Source organism: Ailuropoda melanoleuca, chromosome 4, assembly GCF_002007445.2.
Source record: "Ailuropoda melanoleuca isolate Jingjing chromosome 4, ASM200744v2, whole genome shotgun sequence".
NCBI classification, from domain to species: domain Eukaryota; kingdom Metazoa; phylum Chordata; class Mammalia; order Carnivora; family Ursidae; genus Ailuropoda; species Ailuropoda melanoleuca.
Window position 1 is genome coordinate 49842208 of NC_048221.1, and position 12358 is coordinate 49854565.

General features: G+C 39.4%; 1 protein-coding gene across 2 annotated transcripts in view; it reads left to right on the top strand.

Annotated features, from left to right (window-relative positions):
* Positions 1-12358, top strand: part of FANCD2 (FA complementation group D2) — a 75536-nt gene continuing 63178 nt past the window's right edge. For both annotated transcript variants that reach the window (XM_034658760.1, XM_034658761.1), the window contains exons 1-9: positions 1-256; positions 1817-1914; positions 3468-3608; positions 4216-4283; positions 4446-4549; positions 5864-5924; positions 6828-6880; positions 9046-9124; positions 10353-10477. In XM_034658760.1, the coding sequence (XP_034514651.1) occupies positions 1851-1914; positions 3468-3608; positions 4216-4283; positions 4446-4549; positions 5864-5924; positions 6828-6880; positions 9046-9124; positions 10353-10477 (695 nt within the window). In that variant the 5' untranslated portion in view covers positions 1-256; positions 1817-1850. The remainder of the gene's footprint in view (positions 257-1816; positions 1915-3467; positions 3609-4215; positions 4284-4445; positions 4550-5863; positions 5925-6827; positions 6881-9045; positions 9125-10352; positions 10478-12358) is intronic.

Below are 12358 nucleotides of genomic sequence, written 5' to 3' on the forward strand. Positions count from 1 at the left end.
CGGCGCGGAAGTTCAGCGCCACAGCGAGGCGCGCCTCGGTTGCGTCAGCGGGGCGTCTTGCCGGGCGGGAAAGTAGAAAACGAGGGGCGGCGACGGCTTCTCGGCGGGTGAGTGGAGCAGCGGTCGTCGTCTCTCGAGGCCCCGCGCCACTGTGGCCTGGTAGCTGGGCCCCGGCCGAGCTCGGCCTTTCCGTCTGGGGCTCCGCGCCCCGAACCTCGGCTTCCTCGTCTGTCCTGTCGTGGGATAATACCCCCAGGTACCTCCCTGCGTCGTTAAAATGACAAAATGAGAAGGGCTTTTACCCCCAACTCCTTTCCGAACGACCTGGTCCAGACAGTCGGCCCAACCCACCAGTCTTTCAGGCTTCTTTGGAAAGGAGCCTTGTTATGGGCTTGTGACCTGAAGTCAGACGACCTTAACTTAATTTAATTTTTGTCTGTATAATGGCTGATAATGGTTATAAGTATTTAACCAGGCAGTGGATAAAAAAAAAACAACCCTTGGCATTGTGCGTGGTACATAGTAAATGTTAACTATTGTTGGAAGCCATCATTATAAGGAAGAATAAGTATAGTTGGTAGGTAGTGCAGATTCTGGAGTCAGACTGCCTGACTTAGAAACTCAACTCCGCCCTGAATGAGAATAATGAGGGTACCTACTTTAAAAAGGCTGGTGAGAAATGAAGTGTTAATTATAAAGCACTTAAAATCGTTCTTGTTATTAGTATTTACCTGCCTGCCAGCCTTTCTCATTTAGGCAATATACTCAGAAATTTTATGCCAGGTACTGTGCTGGGCTCTAGGGATACTGAAATAAGTGAGACTGGGTTCCTGTTCTCAAGGAGCCCCACAGTCTAGTGTGATGTGGTAGGGGATCCTAGATACACTCTATGGAACAGGGAGGCTGGACTAGCAAGCTCCTTTGGGGATAGGAGGAACATTTTTCAAGGAAGATGAAATTTGACTGTGTCTTTAAGGACGAATAGTAGTTTCCAGGCACATAAGAGCATTTCAGGTGAAAACACCTTATGCAAAAGCACTGAGACCAGGAATGTTTCGGTTTACAAGATACACTAGGAGGCCCTTAGTATGGTTCAGGCCATTCCCTACCTGTACAGTTTCATTTCTAACTCTACAGTCCCCTTACCGGTTCAGTGTTTAGTTTTTCTCTGCCCAGACTACTCTTCTCATACATCTCCTATGGGCTAACTCCAGTTTGAGCCTTCAGGTCCCTGCTTTAAAATAATTTTCTCACAGAGATTATCCCCGAGAAATTGTCCCTGCTTTTCTTCATCTCCCCTACCCCCAACTAGACTAAATTTCCTTGTAAGCCCTCATAGCACCCTGTGATTCTCTCTTATAGCACTTACATAACTGTAGTTAAAGAACTACCTCAAGACTACTCATTACTGTACTGTAAACTCCCTGAGGGCAGTGATCATGTCTGGTTCATAGTTGTAACCCCAGCACCTAGTGCAGTCTCTAACATACAATATTGGATTAATGAGTTAAAGGAGCGGTAGGTTGGGGCTAGATGATGAAGGATCTGGAATGTTCGAGAACTGGATTTCATCCTTCAGCAAGAGGAAAGTGGTCTGGCTAAAGAGGCAACTAGGTAAACAAGATTAGAAAGGAAGGGAGTATTGATCAGATATAGAAGTTGAAATTCTTTCAGTCCCTGGAGTTAGATAACATTAGTGTAAAAAGTAGAACCACTTTGGTTTTGGATAGGATAGTTTTCTTTGAGCTATAGCTTTAACTTCTCAAAATTTATCTGGCTTCTAGAGGGTAACTTCTATTCTCTGATTTTGCTCTAGAAAGTAATTTAATTGCAGAAGACTTCCAGTCAAAATGGTTTCCAAGAGAAGGCTGTCAAAATCAGAGGATAAAGAGAGCCTGATAGAAGATGCCTCCAGTAAGTATCTAGTCATTTGTTGTTTTATTTCCAGTAGCAAATATGTGAGGCACTTAAAGAGAGATAAAGTTCCTCCTTTCAAGTCCTGGGAGTCATCAGGGCTTAATGGTTAGAGCACAGAATCTAGTATCAGGAGATTTGGGATTGAGTTTCTGTTTCTAATTCCATGTATGACTTTGGGCATGCCCACAGTCTTAAAGCCTCAGTCTCCACATCTGTAAGAGGAATCAGTATTATAGAGCTTATCCACTTACATCATCTAGGTGCTGAGACAGAAGTTACAACATAGTGTCTATCCTTTAAAAAGACTTAGGTCCTCTTTCCTCTCTTAAGAAGAATTATAGTATGGGGGCACCTGGCTGGCTCAGGCACCGGAGCTTGTGACTCTTGATCTCAGGGTTGTGAGTTTGAGCCCCATGTTGTGTGTAGAGGTTGCTTAAAAATAAAAATCTTTAAAAAATTATAGTACAGATAAAACTATGATAGTGATGTATAAAGGAAAGGCATTATATCAAAGCAAGCATGCGAAGGACGAAGAAATAGTGTAGACTGTCTGTATGAGAATGTGGTTGACAGAGGCCCTTACTTAGTTCTGATGAAAAGAGGTTGATGGTTTTTTTCCATTTATTATACTCATCTACTCTGTTAAGGGAGTTCTAACAGGGAGAAGAGGAAATAATCCTACTTAATTTCAAGTACCTGTTTGTTTTTGTTTGTTTGTTATGTTTTTTTACTTCTCTTGCATTGAAAGCCTTGGGATAAAACCAATCTAGGCTTTGTACTTAAAGGCTTGATGTAAGAGAACCTGCCTGATTCTTTTTACTCCTGCATCAAGATCATTGGTTCTCACATTTTGGTGTGCATCAAGATTATTACCTGGAAAATTTTTTAAAAATTCAGATTCCCAGACCCAATCCCCAAGATTTTAATTGAGTAACTATGGGATATGATTTAAGAATGTGCTTTTATTTTATTTAATTTTTTTTTAAAGATTTTATTTATTTGAGAGAGAGAAAGAACACAAGCGGGGGGTGGGGAGGAGCAGAGAGAAAGAGAAGCAGACTCCCCACAGAGCAGGGAGCCAGAGGGAGAAGCAGGCTCTGTGCTGAGCAAGGACCCTGATGTGGGGTTTGATTCTAGGACCCTGAGATCATGACCTGAACCGAAGGCTGATGCTTAACTGACTGAACCACTCAGGCGCCCCTAAGAATGTGCTTTTAATAAGCTTCTCAGTGATTCGAGTGCCTTGGTTTGCTTGAGGAACCCTGACTCATTTAGAATTTTGGGTGGAAAACATTTCCATGGTTATTTTTGTTGGAAGTGGCACGTTTTGAATTCTTCATATGAAAATGAAATAGGCAAAAATAATTCTATTTGTTGATTTGTTTGTAAGCCACTATTGCTGACTGTTGTTAGAGATAAAATTTTACTACAGCGTCAATTCCAGTACAGTTCTTCATGAACCCATCAATTGTCCTCTTAAGGTTATTCTAGGGTTCACATTTTTAATCTTTACTATTTGTCACATTCTTGAAAATTTTGTCTGTTTTCAGAAGCCAGGAAACAACCACTTTCCAAGAAGACAAAGAAATCTCATGTTCACAATGAAGTGGAAGAAAACGACAGTGTTTTTGTAAAGCTTCTTAAAACATCAGGAGTTATTCTTAAAACAGGAGAGAGTCAGAATCAACTAAGTAATATTTTAATTTAAATCTTTTCTCTGGGTTCAGTACGGGGCTCAGAACAGATTCCAAAATAGAGAGGCAGTGAAGATTAAAAATGGGAGCACCAGCCATCTTGAGACAAGGATGACAATGATGTTGCTTTTTAGAGAAAATTTTGTAGTCTTTGGTTCTGATTAATGCATGTTAAGTAAAGTAATTCTAACTTTTAATTTTTTATTTATTTTTTAAAGTAATTATATATATATATATATATATGTTTTTTTAAGAAAAAAATGTCATATACCAGTAGTAATTTGTGTTTTCTTGTGGAAAAATAATACTCAAGAGAATAATTGGATCTGTGTCAGAGTAATTTCAGAAGAAAATTTATAAAGCCATTTAAAGCCCTACTTTAAGGGCATAGATTACTCCATTCCATATCTCTTTTAGAATACTTAGTAGCTATCCTCTGTCAAAGCTAAATCTGTTTTACCGTGGGTTTAGAAAATTTGGCTCTGAAATTAGGCTAATAATATCCTTATTGGTTTCATAAGACAGGAAACTTACTTCTTTAGGAAAGTAAAACTATGGTGGGAGATATTAAAGACTCTGGTGACCAACTATTTTTTCCTCTTAGCTGTGGATCAAGTTGTTTTCCAAAAGAAGCTCTTTCAGACTCTGAGGAAACATCCTTCTTATCCCAACGTATGTGTTTCTTTCTGGTACTTTTGCTTTTGCCAGCACTACTCTGCAATTGGGAATATTAAGACGCTGGCATAAAGTTGAATGGACTAGAATGATTTTTAGCTAACCTATAGCAAATGTTAAACTGAAAATCTTACTCTTTGTTTTTTCAATATCATTAAGATAATAGAAGAATTTGTTAGCGGCCTGGAGTCTCACATTGAGGACCAAGACAGTTTCAGGAACTGCCTTTTGTCATGTGAACGTCTACAGGATGAGGAAGCCAGGTGTGAAGAGGAGGCTTGGAGTCTTGCTGACATTTAATCTGTTATACTAACTGGAATGGGGGGTAGGGATGGGACGGAGAAAGGAATTTTTTTGAATTTCACTTTTTATTCATAACTTTTTTCCTCAGTTTTAACCTAACCTTTAAGTTATTAATTTATGTTTATGATACTAAGAACCAGAATGTTTTCTAGAGTGTGTCTCATCTGTGTTGATAGAATTTTAACTCTCTACTTCTCCCTGTTTAAGAATCATCTTCTTGGAGGGGCGTCTGGGTGGCACAGCGGTTAAGCGTCTGCCTTCGGCTCAGGGCGTGATCCCGGTGTTATGGGATCGAGCCCCACGTCAGGCTCCTCTGATATGAGCCTGCTTCTTCCTCTCCCACTCTCCCTGCTTGTGTTCCCTCTCTCACTGGCTGTCTCTATCTCTGTCAAATAAATAAATAAAATCTTTAAAAAAAAAAAAAAAGAATCATCTTCTCAGGGCACCTGGGTGACTCAGTCAGTTGAGCATCCAGCTCCTGTTTTTGGCTCAGGTCATGATCTCAGAGTTGTGAGATTGAGCCCCGCGTCGGGTTCTGTGCTCAGCTCAGGGTCTGCTTCAGATTCTCTTTCCCTCCCCCTCTGCTTCTCCCCCTGCTTGTGCTTGCTCTTTCTGTCGCCCCCCCCAAAATAAATCAATAAATCAGTAAATCAATAAATAAAATCTAAAGAGCTGGGGGTGCCTGAGTGGCTCAGTCAGTTAAGTGTCTGACTTCAGCTCAGGTCATGATCCCAGGGTTCTGGGATTGAGCCCTGCATTAGGCTCCCTGCTCAGTGGGGAGCCTGCTTCTCCCTCTCCTGCTCCCACTCCCCCTGCTTGTGTGCACCCTCTCTCTCTCCCTCTCTCTCTCTATCAAATAAATAAATAAATTAATTAATTAAATAAAATCTTTAAAAAAAGAGCCATCTTCTCATATTCTGTATTTCTGATATAACAGTATAGTTTCTCTTTAAATATTGTATATTTGGGGCACCTGGGTGGCTCAGTAGATTAAGCGTCTGCCTTCAGCTCAGGTCGTGTTTCTGGGGTCCTGGGATCAAGTCCTGCATCGGGGTCCTTGCTCAGCTCAGAGCCTGCTTCTCCCTCTGTCTGCCGCTCCCCCTGCTTGTGGGCCCGCACGCTCACTCTCTCTCTGACAAATAAAAAGTTTTTAAAAATCTTTTAAAAAAATTAAAAAATTGTATATTTAACCGATTTTATGAAGAAAAGATAAAAACAGTAAAACAAGGAAAGCAAAATAGAAAACATCTTTTTCTTTCTTTCTTTTTTTACAGCATCGGCACATCTTATTCTAAGAGCCTCATTAAATTGCTTCTGGGAATTGACATATTACAGGTGAGACTATGCCACTTTTCTGCGAACATTTGATGGACATTATTTGTGGTGTATGCCCAAGTATAAATGCCTGGAGCACAGGGTCGAGTAGAGTTAACAGGGAGTTTGGGTTTGCAATAGTCTACCATAGCCCATTGCTGACAAACATCTGGTAGGGCAATATCTGCGGCTTTGGACTGAGCTAATTAGCCCAGTACATTTCTTTGTCTGATTCCTGATTTGTAAAGCTAGCTCCCTTGTGCTCTGGGTACCTTATATATCTCTGCCCTATTCACATCTGTGTCATCTCCCATTTTAAATTTTTACTTGCTGATTAACTTGATTTTGCCCTTTTCCTCCTCCTCTTTTTTAATATATTGAACAGACAATGCTTTGACATGTTTTAAGTGTTTCAAATTATAAAAACATACAATGGAAAGTCTTGTCTTACCTTGTTCTCCATTTTTTCTCTTTTCTTCTCTCCCACTGTTAATCTTCCCACACTCCTATCCCTTCCTTTTCTTTGGAAATCTTCAATATAATTTAGTTAGCTTACATTTAAGAGCCCTCTTTGTCCTTTGGAGAGAAATCTTCTCTTCTTGTAAACTCGTTGATAATCTTAAGTCTGCATTTCCTGTTTTAACAGTTGTCATATTTAATAGTATTTTTGATGATCTGATTATTTTAATGCTGCCTTCATAATCATTTTGTAATTTTTTAGAAGACACATCATTGACAAGTCTGTGTTCCAACAGCTTATATTCAAAATATAGGCAGCATTCAAGTGGCCATTCTTAAAATAAGAGGATTTCAATTATAGCAGGGTTTTCCTCCAAGAGCTCTTGTTGGAGCAAATTGTGGTTAATTATATATTTCTGTTGTATTTAAGGACCATCTCCTAATTCCTTATGTCTTCTTTTTTAGCCTGCCATTATCAAAACCTTATTTGAAAAGTTACCAGAATTTCTTTTTGAAAAGTAAGTGGAATTTTTCTGGAATGCTTAAATTACCTTTGTGTACTTAAGTTTCTCTCTGAAAAGATTACTCTGAAACATCATTGGTTTCTCAGAAAGTCATATTGATCGAACATGACACCAGATTCTTAAAAATTTTGCTGGGGTCTTTTTTTTTTTTTAATTTCATCTATTCATATAACTGCATGTTCCTAGGATATACAATAAACTGGCAATAGTGGTTGTCTCCAACGAGGGGAGCCAATTGCCTGGAATCAGATGTTCTATGAATACTGTTCTTTACCTTTTCAATTTTATAGTGTATGTGTATTAAATTTTTTTAAATTTGCTTTAAAAAATAGGTCAGGAAAAAGTGAACAACAGTAGGAAAGTAGAAAAAGGTCATGAATAGACAGTTCACAAAGAAATACAGGAGCATCAAACATTTTTTTCTAGTTGCTCAGTTTCATTATCATTCATCAGATTTAAAACAATAGATACATTTTTTCCACTCTCAAAGGGTTTCCCTTGTTGAGTGTAATGAACAGGCATGCTTATACATTGCTGATAATATAATCAATTGATTCAAGTCATTCTGAAGGGCAGTAGGTTGTGTATGTATGTGTCATGTATAAAAACCTTAGATTTTGTATACTCTTTAATGATCAACCACATCTTCTAATTTATCTTAAGGTAATAACCAAATGAAAACAGTAATGAATAAGAGTACTGTTTAACAAAAAATCGTAAACAACTGAGATGTTCAACTCTAGGGGATTGGTTAAGTAAATGAGGTACATCCCTGTAATAGAATATTATGTGGACATTAAAAATTATACAGAGGACTATTTCATGCCTTGCATTAACTGGGAAAAAAGGTCAGGTTACAAATCAGTATTTACAGTTTAGCTCAGTATTTTATTAAAAAAAAAAAAAAGCAGGGTCCCTTGGGTGGCTCAGTCAGTTAAGCATCAGACTCTTGGTTTCAACTTGAGTCATGATCTCAGGGTCGTGAGTTTGAGCCCTGCATCGGGCTCCATGCTCAGCTTGGAGTCTGCTTGGGATTTTCTCTCTCCTTCTTCCTTTGGTCCTCCCTCCCATTCCCCCTTCCCCCTGCGCATGCATCCTCTCTCTGTCTCTTTCTTTCTCTCTAAAATAAAATCTTTAAAAAAAATAGATATACCATACTATAGATACAAATACATATGCATATTAGTAACAGACATCTCTGGATGACAGGATTATAAATCATTTTTACTTTCTCTTTTTTAATATGTGTTTTTTCTAAGTTTTGTGTATAGTAATAATACACTTAAAGATAGAACTTTAAAAATTTGTGCTTTGCCTGAATGGCTCACATAGATGCTTTATGTCTTTTTCAGCAGTTATATTTGACTGTGCCAAACAAAGACTGAGAATGCTGTCAAGAAAAAAAACTGGAGGTAGTCCAAAACTTCAGACATAGGAGGTTGGGAGGAAGGCAGGTGCTGTCATTTTGGGGAAATAATAACAACTAAGCCAGCAATTTTTTTTTTTTTTAAGATTTATTTATTTTTTAGAGCACACGAGTGTGCACATGTGAGCACACACATGAGTGGGGGGAGGGGCAGAGGGAGAGAGAATCTTCAAGCAGACTCCCCACTGAGCATGGAGCCCCTTGTGGGGCTTGATCTCACAACCCATGAGATCATGACAGGAGCCGAAACCAAGAGTCAGAGGCTCAAATGACTGAGCCACCCAGGTGCCCCCAGCATCTCTTTATCTGTAAATGGTTTTCAGTACTTTCACAAACATAGTCTAATTTGACCTTCTATGTTTCCAAAGCAGTATATCTTGCTTTTTTCAATAGTTACCACTTTTCTACCTTTTAAAATTTTTCTTGTTCAGTTTGTTCATTTATTGCCTTTATTTTTCTGTTTACATTGTTATTAAGAAATACTCTCCAGACCTTTCTTAACCTTTCTAAACCCTCCCCAGATGCAGCCACTGTTAACAGTTTAATGTGTCTTCTTCCATCTTAACATACATGTGTCATACTTTTCTCATATCATCTGTGTGTCTAACACAGCTTGCAATATGTAAACGTTCAGTAAGTGTTAATTGAATGTCTGAAATGATTTGTGCATTATTAATGCTTGCTGTTGGGTTAATCAGTAAGGCTAAGTTTCTGTCTTATCCTAACATTTCAGTGTGAACAGTGATGGACTTAACATGCCTAGACTCATCATCAGTCAGCTGAAATGGCTTGACAGAATTGTGGATGGCAAGGTAGGCTTTGGGACTTGTTCTGTCTCTTGGTTTAGAGAGTCTGTTTTCCACACTTAACCAAACTTTTGGAATTTGCAGGGGTTTCTTTTCCTTTTCTTTTCTAAACTGAAAATTCATGTTTTTCTATCTGTTAGCTTTTTTCATCTTTCATAGTTTGAGAATCATGGATATTTCACCCTTTAAATTTCTCCAAAAAAAGTTTTTCTAATTATGATGACTACATATCTATTAAATAAATATTTGGAAAGAAGTAGCTTTCAAAGTGCACAGTTGACTATGTTTTATTTCTCAGAAGCAGTGAGATCCCAGACCAACTTACCATGCTGCAAATGTTTAATTTGATTACATATGAGGAAAGTTTTAGGAAGTTTTTACAGTTATGTGATTTGTTATTAAGCACCTTGATAAAATTGAGTCTGTTTTGAGCCTAGTTTGTAAGGGCTCTTTGTTTTCAGAGTTCTTTAAATAATTCTATTAATTTTTGTCAGGTATTTCAAGGCTAAATCTTTATTTGAAAGAACATGAGTTTTGGAATCTCATGTGGACTGGAATTTTGTATTATTGTGTATTTACTGTATTGTATTCTACTTGTTGTATATCTTTGGGCAATGCATATCCTCACATTATAAAAATGGAAATTGTCAGGGCACCTAGCTGACTCAGTCTGTGGAGTATGCAACTCTTGATCTCTGGATTGAGTTTAAGCGCCACGTTGGCTGTGGAGTCTACTTAAAGGAAAAAAAAAAAAAGGAATTGTCACACAGACTCCCTAGAGTTGTGAAGATAAAATGAAATAAAGTAGGGGCCCCTGGGTGGCTTGGTCAGTTAAGCATCTGCCTTCTGCTCAGGTCATGATCCCAGCGTCTTGGGATACAGCCCCATGTCAGGCTCCCTGTTCAGCGGGGAGTCTGCTTCTCCATCCACCTGCTCACATGCTCTTTCTCTCCCTTACCCTCTCCCTCCCTCTCAAATAAATAAATAAAATCTTAAATGCAGTAAAGTATATAACAGACCCACTAGTATACCATCCACCGTACTTGTTTTCTGTGTACCATCACATGTGTGAAAATTTCTGGGTCATTTACCTCGGAATTTAGGCTTTGAGTTTGAATGTATATATAGGTGCCATATTGTACATAAAATAATTCCAACTCTGCATTTCATATGGAGGAAGTCTTTCTCTGTTCTGGGTCACGTGCAACAATTCTAACAGTCTCCTCCACCGCAGGATCTCACCACCAAGCTCATGCAGCTGATCAGTATTGCTCCACTGTACCTGCAGCATGACTTCATCACCAGCCTGCCTGAGATTCTAGGGGATTCTCAGCATGCTGATGTGGGGAAGGAACTCAGGTGGGTAAGCTCCCACTGTGGGAGCCTTAACACTGCAGAATGAAAACAGTAATAGGTCTACGGCCATACCACCCTGAAATGCACTTGATCTCATCTGAAAACAGGGGTGCCTGGATGGCACAGTCGTTGGGCGTCTGCCTTCGGCTCAGGGCGTGATCCTGGCGTTCTGGGATCGAGCCCCACATCAGGCTCTTCCTCTGTGAGCCTGCTTCTTCCTCTCCCACTCCTCCTGCTTGTGTTCCCTCTCTCGCTGGCTTTCTTTCTCTGTCAAATAAATAAAATCTTTAAAAAAAAAAAAAAAAGAAAGCAGTAGTAGTAACATATTCCTATTTATGTAAAAGAGGATGGTATCTACCTTCCATGAGTAGGTGTGGGATTTTACTTGTTTTGTTTTGTTTTGTTTTTTTAAATAAATCTTTTTTTTTTTTTAAGATTTTATTTATTTATTCGATAGAGATAGAGACAGCCAGCGAGAGAGGGTTTTTTTAAATAAATCTTTTTTTTTTTTTAAGATTTTATTTATTTATTCGATAGAGATAGAGACAGCCAGCGAGAGAGGGAACACAAGCAAGGGGAGTGGGAGAGGAAGAAGCAGGCTCATAGTGGAAGAGCCTGACGTGGGGCTCGATCCCACAACGCCGGGATCACGCCCTGAGCCGAAGGCAGACGCTTAACCGCTGTGCCACCCAGGTGCCCCTACTTGTTTTGTAATAATGAATATATATTTGGATAGACCCATCCACTTTTTTATAAACAGTATAGTGGTTGTGAATATGAAGTCTGGGTTAGGATTAGGCATACAAATTTGGTCTGTGGAGACCTAAACATGATCCATCTGTTTCATTAGCATTTCTTCCACCCAGGGAGTCCTCAGTTGTGACTGCAAATCCAAATCATTTGTGGAGCTTATCAAACATCTGCATTCTTTGGTCCCTAAATTATTCATTCTGATGTACATCACATCAGATCCATTGCTAAGAGCATTGCTTACTATTGTTTACATGAAAAATAGCAATTGGTAGGGCAGTAATTAAAAAAGGGAGAACAAATCCCTCCATAGTAGGATTTCTGTTTTAATGCAATTTCCTACTTATCCTCAAAATAGTTTTTAAAAATTCAGTTTGTAATACTTCCTTTTCTTTAGTTGTTTGCAAAGCTACCTCCGAAAATGTCCAATGATTTCTTGCCTTTGTGCTTTTGGGTAGGATGCTCCCTCTGGAGCACTGTACCATCTACTTTGCCTGCTTAATTCCAGCTTGTTCTTTTGCATAGCCTTTTCTTAGAATCCATCACTGTTCTCTATTCTGTGTTCCTATAATGCCCTGCGTGTACATCTGTCATACGTCTCATACTTCACTGTAATTGTTGTAGGTTTTCTTTTTCCTTTTCTCGTAAAGGATGTGTCCCCAAATCAGTAGTGGTTACCTCTGGGTAGTGGAGATGGTGAGGAAAGGGCTTCTCGTTTCTGCTCTGTTTGTTGTTTGAATTTTCTATAATGAACTTTTTTTTTTTTTTAAGATTTTATTTATTTGAGAGAGAGCAAGCACAAGTGGAGGGAGGGGGAGAGGGAGAGGGAGAGGGAGAAGCAGACTCCTTGCTGAGCAGGGAGCCTGACACGGGACTTGATCCCAGGACCCTGAGATCATGACCTGAGCCGAAGTCAGACGCTTAACCGACTGAGCCACCCAGGCACCCCAAGCATGTATTTTTTTAAAATCAAAACAATTTTTTAGGGGCGCCTGGGTAGCTCAATCCGTTGAGTGTCCTACCTTCAGCTCAAGTCATGATCCCAGAGTCCTGGGATTGAGCCGCACGTTGGCTCCCTGCTCAGCGGGGATTCTGCTTCTCCCTCTCCTTCTCCCTCCACCCCCCCCCCCCCCC